The sequence below is a fragment of the Oratosquilla oratoria genome, chromosome 3, assembly GCF_046742065.1.
Source record: "Oratosquilla oratoria isolate Oo_2021 chromosome 3, ASM4674206v1, whole genome shotgun sequence".
NCBI lineage: Eukaryota > Metazoa > Arthropoda > Malacostraca > Stomatopoda > Squillidae > Oratosquilla > Oratosquilla oratoria.
Window position 1 is genome coordinate 32,711,951 of NC_134779.1, and position 21,108 is coordinate 32,733,058.

The following is a 21,108-nucleotide window of genomic DNA, read 5'->3' on the forward strand; positions in this document are numbered from 1 at the left end:
GTTATATATATATATATATATATATATATATATATATATATATATATATATATTGTCACGCTACCACCTCTAACCTTAAAGCAATTAGTTAGTAAATAAAGGATCTAGGAGGACAACAACAGATCTTGCCTCATCCCTTAAAGGTGGGTTGACAATAACGGATATCGATTCCACTTCCTACTACACACTTCCCTCTCTATCAAATATATCTTATCCCCCTTCAGTTAGGAAAAATCTTAATTTCCCATTATCATCATAAATGGAGGATACAAAAAGATAGTAGATAATTATATCTATACCTATATTGAATCAGCCTAACAGTACAGAACTAAATGTATACATTTATCATTGTATCTTAAATGCATATTCTCAATGCATGAGGTAGATATTTCAGTGTCTCACCTCTCCACTTATTTAATACAGATCAAAAACAATATTATTCAATTGATATTCACCTGCAGATTCCACAAACATGCTCAAATTGTATAACCTTCATCTAACCTCTTAACCAGGTTCTGCTCCTATAAACACAGGAAAATTGAATCCTTGCTAATCACTTCAATTCACATCAATCCTTACCAGATATGCAGTCATAACCCACCAGTGACCATTGCTACTTCCCTCCTGCGTGTTTTCATTATTATATATTCCCGTTATTCCTCCCATTTATTCTTTTCCCAACTATTACTTCCCCCAGCAAGGACTAAGCGTCCATTTCGAATTACACGCAGCAGAGAAGAGAACAAAATAGGGCACTCATTGTTCTAGGCGTTTGAACTGGCATGACTGTTCCAACAATCTTGGCATCCCCCTAACGATACATCTAATATCGTAAAATACACACCGTACATGGATCATATACCAAAAGCAATTACAATAAGTATTTCTATAAATTCTTACATTACTAGAGCACCGTAGATCTCGCAAGTATAAACATATCTCTAGATACATTATATCTAAACACTTTAATATCAGACCGTGAATTCGCGCCTGCATGTAAACAGAACTAGCTGTCTGGGTTACCACCACACAAAAAAAAAAAAAAAAAAAGAAAAAAAAAAAAGAATGTAATTAGCACTAGGGGGTGACTATGGTAACAATATATATATATATATATATATATATACATACATGTATATATACATATATATATGTATATATATGTATATATATATAAATATATATATATATATATATTATTGTTACGTACTCGCATGTACATTAACTCACCTTTTTCTATTGCACATGGGCCGTGATCATGGAATCACGAGTTAAAGACAAGTTCACGCCTACAATTGTCCGGATCAGGGAAAGGCAGGAGTTCAATCTTCTCTTGTTTATTCTGCTTAGCGAACATGAGGATTTTACACGTGTGTTCAACACCAATGCTAGGCTTACTCTCTCTATGCGAGGTATGGCGAGCGACGCCGGGACCCCCCCCTGGCGTCCCCCCATGCATACCCTCGCTACATAACCCCTTGCTTATGCTTCGACTCTCCGACATCACGCATCACTTACACGCATACCAACCATCCAGGCACACTATGCAACATTCATACATGCAATTTCGCCACAATATATATATATATACATATATATATACATATACATATATATATATATATATATATATATATATATATATATAACACATATTGTACTAAATTATTTCATATTTTTTCAATATAAGTAGTGATCAATCGGTACTTTGTAACCTCATAATAGATAACTGTCCCATATATGGTAGCCAGTTAGCCCATTATCACCACAGCTACACTTTGCATCAGACCAACATAATAACTAAGTAAAATATATTTGAACCAAATAAGATTAAGGAAAAAATAATAATAAGGCTAGCTTGCTTAGCTACTCGCAATGGATACACAATGGATGCCACCTTTATCAAAACATGCAGTTTAGAATCCCAGAATACCACAAAGTCACCAAACAGCAAGAAGCCCTTCAGGAAACTGAGTCTAACTTACTTAAGGCACAATATGAAAGAGCCTTTAGCGTGACTATCACAGAACAATTCGTAGAGGACCCAGCTACCTTTCAGAGTCCATGTATAATTTTGGTCATTCTTCTCTGTACTGATTCTAGTGAATTTATGTCCATTCTGTAGGACGGAGACCAAAACTGTACCGCATAGTCGAGGATGGGTCTAACTATCGCTAGATAGAGTTTAATAATTACCTCTGCACTTCTATTCGTTACCGTCCTGCACTTCTATTCGTTACTGGACTCGGAAATTTGCCTTACGAAGAGAGGCTTAGCCACCTAAACTTACACTCTCTGGAAAGATACAGAGTGCGGGGTGATCTAATAGAGGTGTTCAAGTGGATCAAAGGCTATAACAAGGGTGAACTTTATGGATGGGGACGACAGGTGGTAATGGACATGGAACTGCCTAGTGTAGGCCTTATGGTCTCTTGCAAAGTATTACAAAGGCGGAGCATGCCGACAGGAGATCTTTTGGTCTATATCTAGGTCAGATGCGAAAAAAACGTAATAATGATAAAAAAGTGAATAAATAAAAACTACAATAAATAAAATACACAAATAGATGCATAGGTATAGTTAAATAATAAACAAACAGGTAAATAGTAAATACTGATAAATTGACATATAACTAATAATAATTGAGAATACAGCAAATAATAATAAACAAACGGACAAATGATTACAAAACAAATAATACAAAATAAATGATAGTCATTACAGCAGCTTGCTTAGGTGTTTATCTAAACGATTCTTAAAACTTCGAACCGAACTACATTGCACTACCTCTGCAGGAAGTTGATTCCATTCATTAACTACACGGTTGGCGAAGTTGTTTCTACCCACTTCCAAATTAAATCTATTTCCGGACAGTTTGAGACCATTGTTTCTTGTCTGATGCTCATTAAGTGTGAAGATTTTTTCACTTTTGATGTTGCATTTATATATTAGTAAACACGGACTGCGTAAGCTAGATTGCAGTATTGATGGTCGGGTACTAATATTACCATGGAATTCAGAAGCCCTGCGTTTAATCTCCCTTCGAGTTATAAACGATCCATTTGGAAATAGAAAAAATGACAAGAAGGCAGTGGATGTGGCCTTCAATCAAACATGTCTACATGAGAACTTACTGCCCATTTGTACCAACATATTTGTGTGTGTGTACTTTTTATTTATTTTTTTCCACTGCAGTTACCATACATGTTTATGTTGGACTGATACGGACAGGTTGTGGGGGTAGTGCATGGTAAAATCTTTGAACCTTTGCGCATGCTTTGTGCTCCTTCCTGTTTAGGAATGCGTGAAGTTTCGTCTCGCCCGCTCGCACAGCACTTTGTATATGTTTTGCATCCATATTATTACATATATAAAAAAAATTCTTGCTGAAAATAATATTAAGGGATGGTGAAATAAATCCAAACCGAATGTATTCTGAACATAGACTATTACGTAACTGAATACACTAACGGCAAACGACACAGACGTCACAAGTTAGCAAGGCAAAGGAAAGGGTAGTTTGATTTGCCATACTATGTTTAGTTTTACCTACACAGCTCAGGATATAAAGCTATCAATAATTAAAGTTACCCCATAATATAATTGTAAATTTCTATATAAATAGTATGCTATTTTTAAGATTTTTTTTGCATGTAATAATATTGCATTGTGTAATAAAATTTACAATTACTAGAAATAGATTAATTGTTTATTGTATTTAAATAAGATAAAATTATATTTACAAAGTAAATTTGCACAACTATATATATATATATATGTATGTATATATTTTTAAATATATATTTCCATTCATTATGCTAACGATACGTCTTACATTTCCAAAAAAAATTGACAACCTAACCTACAGTCGACAATATCAGTCGACAGAGAAGCATGAGTATATTGTTCAAACATTTAGGTGTAGGGTGTGAGTGTGGGCTTTTGACGCTAGATCTTTACAGTTCTGTGACTTTTAATACAGCATTGCATAGGAAAAATTAATTGGCGTGATGGTTTATCTCTTGGCTTATTCTGATTGCTTGGGGCAGTATTTTCCCTATACTTTGTTTTGGCTTCTTTTCCCAATCTACTTGGCTATAAAAAAAATTGTGTTGATCAAAGTTATTGCGATAAAGCTTTGAATTTAGCATAATTGCAGTGACCAGTAATTGTTCGCGGTTACACGTGTTTGGTGCATACGTGTATCTCGTTCATGCTTTAATGCTTAGTATTTATTTATATTATAGTGGTATTTAATTAAACTTTTGCAAAATCTATAATAAATTGTAATGTATCATACACATTTTATTACATTTAAAACGATTTTGAGTATGATTCAACGTATGACATCCAATTGCAGCACCGAGCAGGACTTGCTGTGTGTAATGGGTTAATTATCACACTATTAGAGTTAGAGGGCAGGATAGATAAGATGGGGGAGAGGAAGGGGGGATTTGGAGGTTTAGTGGAAGGAAAGAATGAAATGGAAGGAAATTAGAGTTATGATAGATGTGGGGCAGACACACTTACTCGGTAATTTTTTTAGTCTTGGACTTTTTTTTTAATCATTCGGGTATCAACATTGAGAGAAATTGAGCATAACTTTACATTATTCCTGGTTGCAAAAATGCAAGACCTGTCCACCATTACATTAATTACGCCTAATTATTTTTTTATTGCATTGTACAAGTTATGGAAATAGTACACAAATACTTTTTACATTATAAGTGCTTTGTCGTTTGTTTTACTTGATATAAAGAGTATCCCATTAATAATGATTGACATATGTAATTGTTTGACTAAGATTACAAATTTTATTATACTACAAAGCTATATGCAAATATAAATCTATCTTATTTAAATACAATAAATTATTAATCTATTCCCATTAATTGTAAATTGCATTACATAATGCAGTATTATTACATGCAAAAAAATTCTTAAAAATGGCATACAATTTAAATACAAATTTACAATCATATTACGGGGTAACTTTAATTACTGACAGCTTTTATAACCTGGGCTGTGTAGATAAAACTAAACATACATACATACAGTAGTGGGATTCAGCCGGTTCTTACCTATTCGCTAGAACCGGCTCACGCAAATTTGTCAGTTCGGCGAACCGGCTAACTGGCGAACCGACTAGTTGCTCAACTGGTCAGTGGTCTTCTGCATCTCATCCGATAAGTACCGGGACGGTATGTTTCGTAACTTTCGTTAGTGATTTATTGCATAGTTTATTTACACAAGTGGTTACCAGTTTTTTTCATATATATAGTGCTTGGTTTCTCTGTATATTTGTGTTATTAAACTACATTTTATTATAATTATGGACATACATACATACACGCACTCTCATACACACTCCTTAGGCCTACCCACACAAACGCGTTTGTTTATAAATAACACAAATGCATTGCACACATGCACACACATACTCATGTACATGTACACATATGCACACGTGTAAGCACATACATAGCCTACACACGTTCATTATTTATATAGGACAGTAATATAAACATCCTCAACATCATCATAATAATGCTTGTCTAACCATTATTTCGAAATGTTATTTGGAAAAAAAAATGGGATCAGTTTATTTGCTGGCAAATTTGACTTTTTTTGTTAATTAATTAATTTTTCGTTTTTATTATCATTGTTTTCACTATTATTGTCATAATTACTATTAATAATTTTTATTTCTTGGTTATTAGTATTATCATTTTTATTTTTATTATTATTACTTTTATTTTATTGTTATTATTTCCTGTATTGATACTATCATTTTTGTTATTATTGTTAATATTATTATTTAAATATTTATCTTCATCGTTATCATTACTATTGTTACATTTTCTATTAATAATTTCTTTGGTATTAGTGTTATCATATTTAATTGTAAAAATGTCTTCATTGTTACGTGAGCCACAATGTGATGTTCACATTCGCCACCAACTATGGTAACTCGGAGAGGTGGTGAGGTCCACCCCATGTATATAATGCCCACAGCCCGTTTGTACACATATTCCTTTGAAAAAGCATACCTGCGAAACTAGTCAGGAATAAACTCAAGACTAAGACTCCTGTGTTTCCTATTCCGCTTACATCATATATATATATATATATATATATATATATATATATATATATATATATATATATATATATATATATATATATATATATACAGATCTCTATATCTTCGCTTATTCTTCTCCGAAAGTGGGTCATCAGTATTATATATATATATATATATATATATATATATATATATATATATATACAGATCTCTATATCTTCGCTTATTCTTCTCCGAAAATGGGTCATCAGTATTATATATATATATATATATATATATATATATATATATATATATATATATATATATATATATATATATATAGTGTCCAGCAAAATAATTCATGATTGAAAAATACTGTATGGAAACATTACAAAAGATGATGACTCATTAGAACTATGATTATAATTTTCTTCACAATCTGATTTTGTATAATTTATTTATTTTATGCCTTTCCTTTTTCGGAAAGAGAAGAACGGGGGTGGAAAGGGAGTTGGGAGATAGAACATAAGAAATAAAGGAGACTGCAAAAGACCATAAGGCCTACACTAGGCAGCTCCGTATCCATCACCACCTGTCATCCCCATCCATAAAGTTGTCTAATCGTTTTTTAAAACAACTGATAGTTTCAGCGCTTACTACGTGGTTACTAAGTTTATAGGGTTGATGAAAGAGTATTAGGATGGTTAGGACACATGGAAAGAATGAGTGAAGAAAGACTAGTAAAAGAGGTATGGAAGGCAGATGTGGAGGGAGTGAACATGAGGGGACGTCCTAGGATGAGGTGGATGGATGGGGTGAAGGGGGCTTTGGGGAAGAGGGGAATGTCTGTTGAGGAAGAACGGGAGAGGACAGAAGACAGGGGTGAATGGAGAATGGTTGTATATAGGTGATGTTGTGATGCATGAGGTGGAATGGGTGGGGGGATGGGGGGTGAGGTAGTATGTGTGAGCAAATTTTGACGCAGCCCGAAGGGATTTCTCCCGTCTTCTCTTTTTATGCATGGGGGGACGGAGAGGGGGGGTCGCCGATTTAATGAAGCGGCCTTGCTGTGGATATGTTGTCTTGCGACACTGCTTCTGACCCAGGGCAGTGGACAAGGTGCAGGGATGACCCGTCATCCAGGAGGTGCTAAGATGAGAGGGAGGGTGGAGGGATGTGGGGTGTATTCTGGGATGGAATGGGTGGGAATGATTTTATGCCTTTTCCTTTTTGGCTACCTTGCTTGTAAGTGGGAAAAAAGTATTAGATATTACGTAAAAGGTGACGTCATATTAAACTCATTGAATTCTGGAGGTTTAATTTCATTAAAGTAATAAGAAATATATATTTAAATTATTGGATAAAATCTGAATAATTAATAATCCTAATAATCAATTGCTACTGATAATTTGTAGTATATTGAAAAAAAAAAATTGAAGTAAATACCGACAATTCTGGTCGGTGAAAAAGTAAACAACGTTCGCGTAAAATATAGATATTACTGCTAGCAGCCGTCTTCATTCGAATTCTGTGAAATCAAGACGCTGAGAATTTGTGTCAACTAAAATTACTGTAAATCAATTTCGGAGGAACATTTACTCCCAACTGTAAAGAGAAACCTCTCTTTAAAACAAAAGAGGATTACATCACAATTTAAAATAACAGTTGGATAGGCTCAACAAGGCGAAAGAGAGTACTGTAAGTACAAAACTCGGCCGAGTTAAAACCAGCCTCTCGAAAAGTTTTCGCCTTTTCAATAAATTACATCTAAATATACAGAAGAAGGTAAGATTGATCTTTCTTATTTTGAATTAGTCTAACTAAAGTAATAAATTGTTTGTTTGTTTGTTTGGATGAGGAAAACAGATCCTTTTCCAATAAAAGCCTTGGTATATGTATGTATGTATTTATTTTACTTTTTTATTATTTCTTTCTAGTCTAGAAATTAAGTCTATTCTTTCCCCATGAAAAGACTAGGCTATGCCACTGTGTTCTGTGTTATCTTCCATGAACTGTATGACACATATTTGGAAGCAAGATGAGGATTCATGTTCTCCAAGCATATCATGTCCAATAAAAGTTTTGTTTACAAAATGTCATTTGTTTGAAGTGTGAAAGTTGCAGGTTCCGTTGCATTTTCCTCCATTCTTCTTGTGCACCTCATGTCCAATGGAGGTTTGACTACATTAAATGGCAGGCCATGAGGCATCTTTTGAGTTAAAAATTGTTAGAGGAATTTATAAATTATTATTATTATAGAGGATATTTTAAATACTTTAATGGTGTTTTTATTTTTCCTTTATTTTAGTTAAAGTATCCCATGATTCATGCATCAGTGCATATAAAAATCTTGTACAAAAACCCTATGCTATAGTGGTGACCTTTGTATCTGCAAATGAATTAAATTGGTATAAGGAAAATAAAACAAAGAGCATCACTTTCAAAGAGCCAATCATTCTTCTGCCTTTGTTATCTTTTACAAAAGACTTCATGTTCCAAGATATTGAGCCACTACCACAAAACTAGATTGTAAATCACTGTATTTTCAGTATTTTGCTAACCTCTACTAAGGTGATGTGCAGTAGGTGCTTCAGTGACTTTTATGGTGTCCCTGTAGACCAGAGCCATACATCATTCATGTATGTTAAAATAAAATCTCTACTCACAAAGGAATGATACTTCGACTTTCCCCTTGGGATGGTGGAGAAGAATGCCACCACTGTGTTCCCATCCATATCATAGAAAGTGACTACAATAGAGTGAAGGGATTTGGGATCCACCACTTTGTATTTTACTCCTGTGAAAAGTAAAGGCATAAAAAGAAGACTAACCAGAATCTTGGTAATTGTGTCAATAAACAGGTGTGGGTGTGGTACAAATGAGAGAAAATGGGAGAGATTGGTAGTTTGTTTGTGATTAGAGAGATGGATGTGTTAGCACTGAGTTAATGAAACTGAAAGGATGAATTGAAGTTCAGTAGTACGGTAGGTTGAGTGTCAAGAGTGGTTGGGTGTTGGGGGAGAAGGAATGGCATTGTTGGTAATTGATGAGATCGTTAAGTGCATGGTAATGTGTCATTTAGGATAATGTGGGAAAGGGAAACTGTAATGGGAGAAAAGTGAGGAGAAGGAAGTGTTCTCGACTGATTGAAGTATGTACAAATTCTATGGAGATTTGTAAATATATCGTGGTGATAGGGGATCTTAATGCTAGCGTAGGAGATAAGCTTGTTGGACTATTAGTGAGGTATAATATGGAAGGAAGGAACTTCAGTGGAGAGATGTGTATTGAAAGGAAAGTGATGAGAGCAAACACTGTTTAAGAAAAACAAGCACAAGTGTATGTGGATTAGGGTGGTTGAAAGGGCAATACCAAACTACAAAGTGATGCTGAAAAGGAGGATTGAAAAAGGTTTAGATGTTAATGTATTTTAGGAAAAAAGGCGGTGGTTTGTCAGATCATCTTGTGGAAGGGAAATTGAAAGCAGAGGTTAAGCGTGGGAAATACAAAAAGCAAGGCAAAGAAATACTGAAGGCGAGCAAATCAAATAGGTAAGAAAAAGAAAAAAATACCAGGTAAGGATGTAGTGAAGGATAAGGGGGAAATGTTGAGACATTGTGACAAGTTTGAGGTAGGAGGAAGAAAAAGACATGGGTTTTGGGCCGAGTTTATTCCTGACTGGTTTTGCTTACAACTTCTTCAGAGGAATGTGTTGATCCTGGATGATGCTGACGGGAGAAAATGGGAGTAGAGAAACAATTGGTATACTTCAAGGAGGAAGTGCAAGAGTGCATAGAGATAGTGTGTGAGGTGAGGATGGAAAAGGAGAGGCAGCAAATAATACAATGAACAGGTGAGGGTGTTATTGACTACGAAAGTTTTATGCAGTAAATATTTAAGGAAATTCAATGACACCTATATAGACTAGAGATGTTCTTATGTGATCAGAGACTCTCCACAGAATAAGGTACCCTGAGCCTGAGGACATGATACTGATCAGTCTCTGCATTGGGCCCAAGATCTCTCTTATCAACTCTAACTGAGAGCTTATAACCGTTAACTCCCCCCCTCCTACTACTTTCAGCTGATGATATAGAAACACTCCCACATCAATAGAACACACGACAACATTCCAATTTTTTCCCCAGAGAGACCTGTGGGAGGGCCTATCCACTGTGGGGCTTTGGGTTTTCCACAGAGTGAAATTCGAGACAACAGTTATCATATATCAACTTCTATCCTTCCTTTTGCTACACTCCTTTAATCTTTTGCCACCTTTCCAGATATTGCCCAATGACACAAATGCTGGTTATAAGCAATGAATTACAATATCATTCTTGACTTTTTCTCATCCATTTCAAGTATATCTGGTCAGAAACAAATTCTGACAATGAAAAAATGACATTCGTACTTGAAAAGAAAATATTTAAATGAATTCAATTTCACTTTTATTTAACAAACACTTTGGTATACGCAAGATAAAAACTAGTCAACAAGTCACCTTACCAACATACACATATTCACAAACCAGCACTTTCAAACTTGTCATATGAAGAGAGACTGGCTAGATTGAAGTTACCAACTTTGGAACAAAAAAAGAGGCAACCTACTGACCATCTACACAATCATGAAAGGCACAGAAATACTTGATAAAAAGGACTTGCTGAATTGAGACAAGATAAACACTAGAGGACATCGAAGAAAAACTAAAAAAAAGGACAAAATCCACAGCCTGATGGAATCTCAAACTGACAGAGTTGGTCATGTTACCTCCGCACAAGTAGTGCATTACCAAAAAATCTGGGCTGCATTACCTTCAATGCATTACCAATTCTAATTTCCTTTGGACCAATTTTGATGAAAAAAAAATTAAATGAAGAAGCATTTACTTCTTATGAAAATTCTCAATATAATAATACCTAAACTACAACATTAATATTCCCTATTCTAAAAAATAAAGTAACCAGAGCTGGGCACTTGTGTTACTGCATTACTAAAGGACTACCTGTCCAGCAGTAATGCACCCAGCTCTGCAAATTGAATACTCAAGAATGTCAGGAACTCTTGTCCACTAGTTGTTCCTGACATTCTTTGAGTATCCAACTTCAAATTCTATCAGGCTGTGGATTTTCTCACATCCAGTGGCTCTAATGGTATTTGCACCTCTTCTAACTCCATTTTAAGGTCTTACAATCTTTTGCTTCTAGAAATTCCTTGATTTCCCTGAAAGTAACTCTCCTTGGTAAACATGGACTGGATGTTACTGTTCACAATTTCTACTCACGTTTTGTCATCTTCATACATGAACTTTTCGTATGTTCACTGGGAGAAAATTAAGTGCCAAATGATAGGAAGTTGGCTATTATTGTGCCAGTTTATAAAGGTAGAGATAAGTTCCTTTAAACTGTAGACCAGTGTCTTTACCTAATTGTAATATACAGGAAAAGAGCTTGTGGAGGTCTTGTTTCCTATTCTCCAGTTTATTATACCTGGCTGATATATAAATATCTGTGCAACAAAGATGAGAGGGAAACGCATGGATGTGGTGTGGGTGGGAGTGGGTGCATGCCTTGGCTGGTTGCCTCCCTCACAAGGGGAGAAGAGTATTTTGGTATGTGGAATAGAACAGGCGAGAACCATCATGTGTCTGTAAGAGGCAGCATTGCCAACAGGGAAAGGTCAGAGAATCAGTGGAGAGACTCGCACCACCAAAGATCTGGACAACTTATGTCCACAAAGTACCACTCCACTTTCATCTGCAAGGAGGTAAAGAGCTGGAACCCCGTCTCTGCATTGGGCACAGAAACTTTCAGGATTCCTACCAACCCATCTCTTTTGCTTATTTCACATAAGATCAACACTCTCATATCTGTCCTCTCACACCTACTTCCAGGTGCAATATAAAGAAACCCACTCTGGCCCATTTACATGTCCTATGTGTATAAAACCTATAAATTTCTCACACACATCTATCAATTGTAATTCATGCAACATGTGTCCACTTCACATACAATGCAGAAACACAAACTAATATACAAAGTTGGAGCTGTAGCCAACACACATTAATACAATTATACACACACATAGAGACAAGAACTCAAATTGGGATGATATGATAAGCTGAGTCCCACAAGGCTCTGTATTGGCTCCGATAATGTTTGCTATTTATATAAATGATATAGACAAAGGCATGGAATGTTATATGAACTTCTTTGCAGACGATGTGAAACTATTAAACAGAATAAGTACAGAGGAGGATTGCAAATCTTTTTAAAAAGACCTGGACAAAGTCTGGAAATGGAGTCAGAAGAGTGAAGTGAACTTCAACATTAAGAAATGTAGTATAATAGAAAAAGCAGAAATAGAATCATGGGTCAATATAAAATTGGTACAAAGGAAGTTAAAAAAGTAAACTCAGAAAGGGACCTAGGAGTAACTGTCTCAAATGACATGACATTAGACAAACATGTCAACAAATTAGTCAGAGAAACTTTTAACTTATTAAGATCAATGAAAGTAGCCTTTGACTACATGGGTGAAGAAATGGTAAAGAAAATACTAGCTACACTGATAAGACCAAAACTGGAATACATAGCATCATATATAGACACCTAGTACCAAAAAATACATAAAGTAGAAAGAATTCAAAGAGCAACAACAAAGATAGCACCATCACTTTGCAATTTGACATACAATCAAAGATTGGATAAACTAAACTTACCAACCCTGGAACAAAGAAGAGAAAGAGGTGATTTGCTAACCATTTACAGAATTATGAAAGGGATGGAAATTCTTGATTGGGATGACCTACTAAAATGGGACAGAAGAAATACAAGAGGAAACGAGAAGAAACTTAAGAAAGACAGTTACAGAAGAAATCTGAAAAAGAATAGCTCTCCACATAGAGTGATAGATATCTGGAACAAACTGAATGAGGAAACAGTAAGTGCTAAAACTATACATGACTTTAAATAAAAAACTGGATGTGGAAAGATACAATAACAGGTCACTACGAGCATAGCTCTCTTCCCGTAAAATACAACTAGGTAAATACAAAAACACCCTAAACATAATAAAATAAACATCTGTGATCACAAACACACAGAGCTGCTTCAATTTCTACATAAGCACATCATACAAATAGCATGAATACAGGAAGCTAAATGAATACCACAATCCACACTACCCACATCCAGTGAATACATGTGAGGAAAAACAATCCACAGCACAAGGGTAGATTCATAAAACTAACACACAAGAACATACCCTTCTCCAAAAGAAACTAAACAATCAATAGACAACTGAAATAACCATAATCCAAACAGATAAAGAAAACAACTTACATCACTAAATAATGTTTTAGTTTTAATTTTGCAGTATACAATCATTTTACAAACAAATTAAGACAATACCAATACAAATGAAGTATTCAACTCACGTATAGAATATAAACTGAATCACATGTGATCTTCATACACTAGGGATAACTCAAAAAAGCCCAATGAGACACTTATTTCCACTGAGGTCCCTTAAAAGAGGATGAAGAGGTAATGAAAAAAGGTCATATTCTGACCTGTCCAATATTTGAATTCACAGCAGTGGTATGGTCCCCAATCAAAGTGAAAGACATAAGCAAGACTGAGCAGATACCAAAAGGGTTTAGAAAATGGTCAGCTTTCTTGTCCACCTTCCAGGACCACCATATGTAAGTATTCATAATTGATCCCAGGGACATGTGAGCAGTAATGATGGATTATCAGGATGGAGGGCAGCTGCAGTCCTACAAGGATCAATTTTGGCACATGTGATGTTCTTGATTTATGTAAATGGCATAATGAGAGCATGACAAGCTACACTGACATTTTGCAAATGATGCAAAGACTAAAAGGTGTAGAAAAATAGAGGATCTATTAGTATGGGACGAAAAAAAAAAAAGAATATAAAACTACAAGGACAGAATACTTCAAGGATTTTAATATAATTTTTTTTACAAATAAGCACTAATTTGAGGAAAAAATTAAAAGAAACAATGCAAAAGGACAATATGTAGGAGTTTCATCTAGTTCCAAAGTGATTAAGAGAGGAAGATGTACCATAAAGATAGGGCATTTCTTCCATTTCAGCTAGACAAACATCAACAGGCTGTCAGGCTAAAATGCAAAAAAGTCCTCTACATTCCTATGTTTCCTTCTTCCCTCATTTGTTGTGAAAACAATAAGGTTTGATATGTAGGCATGAGCATGGCTCCAATTCTGTATATTCCAAATACATAAATACACACACACACAATCAAAATTAAAAAAATATCATCTTTAGTCTATGTCTGATAAAGTTTTATGTAAACCAGTGCATCTCAATAATTTGACATTGGTCCAAAGAACACTCGTATAAAATACCATAATTATCAACTTGTTATATCATTCAGCCAATGAAACCACCTTCTCTCATACCCATCTAGGTTATCATTCTGAACATATTCAGAAGACAATTCATCACAAAATTGTGAACTACCTCTGTCTACAAAATCCTTAGGTGGGTCTCTATCCTTACAACTATATACTTCATTTTCTACATGCTTATAAGCTATATCAAGGAAGGCTTTAGAAACTGGGATTACTGCTAGATCTTTCCTGATGATTTCTTGAAACTTTGCATTAAACTCACATGAAAATCCTAAAGCTGTATTCTTGACACTATGAAGAATAATCTGTGCTCGTATCAAAGACACAGCAGTCATTTGAATTCCTGTTTCACCTGTTTTATTTTTTACTTCTTCATTGTGTTCTAAAGCTCCCTTTTTGTCAAGTTGTTCCAATTTTGTGAAATGCAATTTAACAAATGGGAGATCCAGTCTATAGACTAGTGAATATATATAAGCTTGTTTTAACCAAATATCACTATTGTAAGGATGTAGAGACAAAAGTCTAAACCCAGTGCATAGTGCAGATTTGTACGCATCACATGACAAGTAGACATTGACAAGAAGAGATGAACTTACTGTCACATGATCTACAGTGTGTGACAGACTGTCTAACATATGTGCATTTTTCAAAGCATCTTCAGCTTGCCCAAGATGAAGATAACATCTAGCAATACCTTCATACACTTCCCTATTTGTTGTTGAATTATTGGAGTGCACAGTCCTTAATATGATTTCAAATTTTTTGGCTGCCTTTCCATATTCTTTTCTCAAGTAATGATAATCTGCTTGATATCTAATCAAGTTTATATACTCCTCTTCTGAAATTTGATGTGCAGAGTCACTTTGGAACCATTCGGGATTACAAAACCGTGCTTCATAATGTTCATCAATATTCTTCTCTGGTTTTTCTTCGCTGAATAAATCGTCATCAAAATCCCCAAATTCCATTGTTTCAAAGTTTCTGAAATTGATAACATAATTAGACATGCCATATTTTCTAAATTACATTGTTATATATGCACAATCCATCTTCAAAGACAGAGACAGTAGCTGCACACATCATCGTACTAAACTGAAGTGTAATGGAATCGTTCTTCACCTCGATATCATGTAAGAATTCAACCAATAGTTGTGGTGAACGAAGAAGTAATGGACTAATTAAACATCAATTCTTTTCAACAAGTTTAGCCCATATAGTGTGGTGTTGTCCTTTATCTTATCACGCTGAAATTTGTTGATCAACATTCCTATACAACACAAACAATTGTTTTCGTTGATCGGTTTACGTGTGATAGTCGTATGTATAGTGAAATTGTCGTATTTTTAAAGTTCATACGTGGCCGTAGTTATTTTAATCGGTATTTTTGCATTGCTAAACGTCTTCATGGTTCTTTATTAGTTTCTTTTCGTCTGAAATGTTAATTACTATTTCGAATGATAAGTGAATTGGTGATAGTATCTATAGTTAATCTGTATTTCGAATGACGAGTAAAATGGTGATACCACCTATAGATTTAGGTCCTCTTTTAAAAAATAGGAGCACTTTTCTAGGATGGGGTCCTATCCAGAATTTTTAGGTAATATTCATATAATGTCCTACATTTGACAATTTCATCCACACCCGAATCCTGGCCACGGCGCAGAGTTTGGGAAGGCATCCTCTCGGGAAGCGTCGTTTATACGAGATAAGTTGAGAGGCAAGTAAGCGTGCAAGTTACTTGCCGTGTATAAATATCTACACGACAAAGAAAATTGGGCAGGTCAAGTAAGAGGCAAGCTCCCAGGCAAATGAATACCCAGCAGTTCTATTTAGAGGCAATTTTCTTCACCTCCGGCTCCGCCCACCATCAAGCTACTTGTCTGACTTGGCCTGTGTAAACATGTACTTGCTCGCTTTCCTCTCCAGTTCAATTACATGACAGGTGTTGTGCAGGCATTTAACGTTTTGTTCATCGTAAATCGTAGTGTTGCATAGTTACAGACATGCCTCCTAGGTGGACTGAGGAACTCACATATAAGTTTGTGATGTTGTATAAGGAGCATGAGTGTTTGTGGAATATGCATAGTGAAATGTATCGAAATAAACTTGCTCGGCAGAGTGCTCTCAGTGACATATGTGTTCAAATGGACGTGGAAAATTTTGGAATAAATGACGCAAAGCAGAAAATTAAAATTTTGAGGACAACTTTTCAACAAGAACAGAGTAAGGTGGAGAAATCTGAAAGATCAGGTGCTGGCTTTGAAGATGTGTACCGGTATAAGCCCTCAGTGATATGGTTTCAAGCAATGAGCGATATCATGAAACAAGGAGTTTTGAAACGTACATCACAAAGCAGTTTGGTTAGTATATTTATGATACAATTTGATATTATTTATCATCACACCAGGGCTAATACTAGGTATGATATTGGTATTATTTGACATAAGGTACCAGTGTACCATTCTGTTCTGCCATGATACTCTGCCTTCTATGAAATATGGTATTATTCCAGTATCGTACAAACACATTTTTCACTTCTTTTCTTTTTATATTTCAGAGATTGTTTTTTCTATGGAATGGTTAGGATATATTAGACTGTAAATTTCATGACAAAAGTCTGTGTTTATGTGATTCTGGAGTTTTACCCAAAATACTGCTTATATTATTATTATATTAAATAATTAAGGGAGAGAAACTGAAGAAGTGGATAGCTTTAGATACTTGGGTACAAATGTGGCAGGAAAGGGAGGAGTGGAGGTGGAAATAGAATGTAGATTGAGAGAAACAAGTAAATGCCTTGGGGGAATGAAAAAATGTAGTGAGAAATAGACATCATTTGGGAATGGATGCTAAGAGGAGATTGTGTGGAAGAGTGTGCCAACAACACTGTATGGGGCAGAAACATGAACATAAGAGAGAAGTCTGAATGTGTTTAAGATGAGGTGCCTTTGAAGTATGTTAGGGGTTACTAGGCTGGATAGAGTGAGGAAAGAGGAGGTGAGGAGGAGAGTGGGGTGGAAAGGGAGTTGGGAGATAGGGTTAATGAACAAGTATTGGGATGGTTTGGACGCATGGAAAGAATGAGTGAAGAAAGATTAGTAAAAGGTGGAGGTGGAAGGAGTGAACATGAAGGGGTAACCAAGGATGAGATGGATGGATGGAGTAAAGGGGGCATTTAGAAAGAGGGGAATGTCTATTGGGGAAGGAAGGGAAAAGACAGAAGTTAGAGGTGATTGAAGAATGGTTGTGTATGGATGGTGCTGTGATGCAAGCGAGTATGTGGGGGATGGTCTGGTGAGGGATTATGTGTGAATGATATTTTGATGCAGCCCAAAGGGATTTCTTCATGTCTTCTCTTTTTCCATATATGGGGATGGAGAGGGGTGGTCACTAATTAAATGAAGCAGCCTTGCTGTGGATGAGCTGTGTCTTGCTACATTGCTTCTGACCCAGGGCAGTGGAAAGCAAGATGTAGGGATAACCCATCATCCTTTGTAAGGAGGAAAAAGCCAATGGTATATGAATGTACTTATGTATACTGCTTATATGGATAGCTGATAAATGTTGCATCTCTTGCATGGTGATTGCTATCTACATGAGTTACACTACAGAGTCCTGTAGTTTGTGATATACAAATACCATGAATCTTTTCACCAGTAGTGGTGTCGTCTACATCAACATAACCATGTGGTAAATACTCATGTATTGAATTGCATCTCAGCCATTTATGCAATGTACATACCTTGTCTACTAGATCCACACTATGTGTAAAAAGTCTTTCAAATACAAGGAATCTACTAACTAAAATGCCCAAAGAATTTTCCATTGTTTGCCTGCCTCTAGATACTCGGAAATTAAGAATTTTTTCCTCATAGGTTGAATTCATTCCTGGATAAGGCTTCATTAAAAATGCCCAGAGCAGAAAAGTATTGTCCACTACAATAAAGCCTCCATTTGGGAGCAAATTCTTTTGTAGCCTTTGAAACACAGAGCATCTTTGAAAAACCCCTCGATCAGATACAGAGCCATGACATCCATTATCAGCGAATCTAAAACCATAGTCATACTCAACTAAGGCTATCAAAATAGTACTGTTTCTCTTCTTACAATTGTAGAAGGTGTTCGCACAATTAGGTGGGGCTCAAATATTAATATGCTTGTCATCAAAGTGTGGCAGGTTCCATTTATCACTAAAACCACTTTCTTTGGCTCTCCATCCCTTTTCCGTCTCAGGTACCTGTATAGAAGGTAGAGTGCATGGCTTAATGTCAGTTATATAAGTTACAGTCAATGTGTGAAATCATTCATAATATATATATATATGTGTGTGTGTGTGCATATATACAGTGAATCCTCCTTATACGGGAATTCATTATCCGGTAAATTCACAGTTACGGTATTTGGTAATTTCTACCCTCAATTCTATTTACGGTAAGAAAAATTCACAGATACGGTATCTGCTCATGTTTTGGAGGTAGAATTAGAAATTTTGAAGAGAAAAGAGCAGGGAGAAGGTACGTCTGCCATAAGTCAAAACTTGGGTTTGGTATATGGTAATTTTAATTTGTAGTAAGGTTTTCAGGAATGCATATGTACCGTATAATAAGGACTCACTGTACATATATATATATATATATATATATATATATATATATATATATATATATATATATATATATATATATATATATATATATATATACATATATATATATATGCATGAGAAACCACCAGGAAAGATAAACTAACAAAGCAGAGAAGTTTCATATAATTATACAAAAGTGCTCTGCTTTGTTAGTTTATTTTTCCTGGTGGTTTCTCACACATTTGTGAACGTTCTTAGTGTTTTTATTGCATATATATTTACACTGAGACCTCTCATTAACGGACGTTAATTAGCTGTGTTTGCGGCGCTTTCGCTGTATTTTTGGTGTTTTGGAGTGGTTTTTGGGTGGCATAGTGATTGCACGCACTAAACAACAGCACCAAAAACACCGCAAACACAGCTAATTAACGTCCATTAATGAGAGGTCTCACTGTATATATATTTATATATTTGCAGGATTTCATATCACCGTGAAACGAATTATGCAATATCACCACAGGAGAAGAGAAACTTGTAGACAGTAAGTACTTCCATATATTACATCTTCAAACCTGAAGATGTAATATATGAAAGTACTTACTGTCTACAAGTTTCTCTTCTATGGTGATATTGCATATATATATGGATGTATGTATGTATCTGGCTTCTGCATTCCAGGATACAGTTGCTGAAGGACCTGTGGAAGATGATCGTCTTAGTGAATGCGATGTAAAAGATGATTATTCTACCCAACATTACCAACATTCCCCACAATCTGAGAACGTGGAGGGAAAATCAACTAAAATTGTATCAGTGCAGAAAACAACTACAAGGAAACGAATCAGTGAAATATCATCAGCCATAGAAGAACTTAAAGAATTAAATAGATCCATCAATAACCCCAAGCAGGTTAATGCTGAGTGTGAATCCTTTGCAAAATACGTTGCAGTTCATTTAGAAAAACTAAGTCCTGAAAACTGTATTTTGGCTCAAGATGAAATACATAGGATATTAACAAAATACAGGCTCGCGGAAATCACATCCTGTCCTTGCCAGTAATCCAAACAATGTAGGTTAGGTAACGACTCTTCATTCAGCTTCTGTCCATTCTTTGTTAGAGTTACTCTCAAGTAAATGGTTTTAACTCTTAATTAACTCTCAAGTAAGAATTTTATTTACCAATATAACTCAATGTTTTGAAAAATATGGGGCAGGCTTTATATTTTACAAAAGTAACCCTTGTGTTGAATACACTGATGTGTTTTGGTGGACATATTTATTTCTTTGTTGCTAGCCAGCATGATTTGTTACAACATTTAAAAAAAGTAATTTATAGTATATTTATATATTTCAGTGGGAGTTGATATTAATTTGCTAATAAAGAGCAGGGGTTTATTTTGTAAATTATACATGATGTGCAAATATACAATACAAGACATATATAGACTAATTTTGCAAACAAAGGCAATTGCAAGGAATGTGATTATTTTTCTTTTGCTAGAGAGCACGACTTGTTATATGTTTATTTCAATAGCAATAATTATGGCTTATATGCTTATGGATTTCATTGGAGATGATCATTTATTTGGTGTTAGAAGGATATGTTTTTTGTAAAAGATGAATAGAATGAATATGCTGAATTTAAACAAATAAACATGTAGAAGATGGCATAATAAACAGTTAAAACTATTTTTATGCTTCACTTGCCTTCATATAGTCTTGTAGCTTATTGGAAATTGTGTCACATACTTCAGTGATTACTGTACCTTGAAAATTGAAGCAATTGAAATTCAAAACTGGTACTGTAGATTTCTGAAAGAATTTCCCACCACTTCTGTGGACATATGGGCCCAGGAGGACAAAAATTCACATTGGGAATTGGCCCAGGACATAAAACACCACAAATTCCCAAAATATGTTTATGTCAGGGGGCCAAATGCCCACACAAGTGGCAGTTGGCGAGTGTTGAATTAAGAGACCTAGGTGTATACACAGTTTGGTTTTAACTGGTAATGTATCTCTCATCAAGATATCACATTTCTTTATACCAGGAC

General features: G+C 35.2%; 2 protein-coding genes across 2 annotated transcripts; one reads left to right on the top strand and one right to left on the bottom strand.

Annotated features, from left to right (window-relative positions):
* Positions 1 to 13,812: 13,812 nt before the first annotated feature.
* On the bottom strand, positions 13,813 to 15,778 carry LOC143021330 (uncharacterized). Its single transcript, XM_076178741.1, has 2 exons — positions 15,589 to 15,778; positions 13,813 to 15,450 (listed from the first exon to the last, which is right to left on the bottom strand). The coding sequence occupies exons 1-2, from the start codon at positions 15,597 to 15,599 to the stop codon at positions 14,472 to 14,474; spliced, it is 990 nt and encodes a 329-aa protein (XP_076034856.1). The 5' UTR covers positions 15,600 to 15,778; the 3' UTR covers positions 13,813 to 14,471.
* A 337-nt stretch (positions 15,779 to 16,115) lies between these two features.
* LOC143021336 (uncharacterized) lies at positions 16,116 to 20,743 on the top strand. Its single transcript, XM_076178756.1, has 2 exons — positions 16,116 to 16,829; positions 19,733 to 20,743. Exons 1-2 carry the CDS (start codon positions 16,473 to 16,475, stop codon positions 20,111 to 20,113), a joined length of 738 nt encoding a protein of 245 aa, XP_076034871.1. The 5' UTR covers positions 16,116 to 16,472; the 3' UTR covers positions 20,114 to 20,743.
* The last annotated feature ends 365 nt before the right edge of the window (positions 20,744 to 21,108 follow it).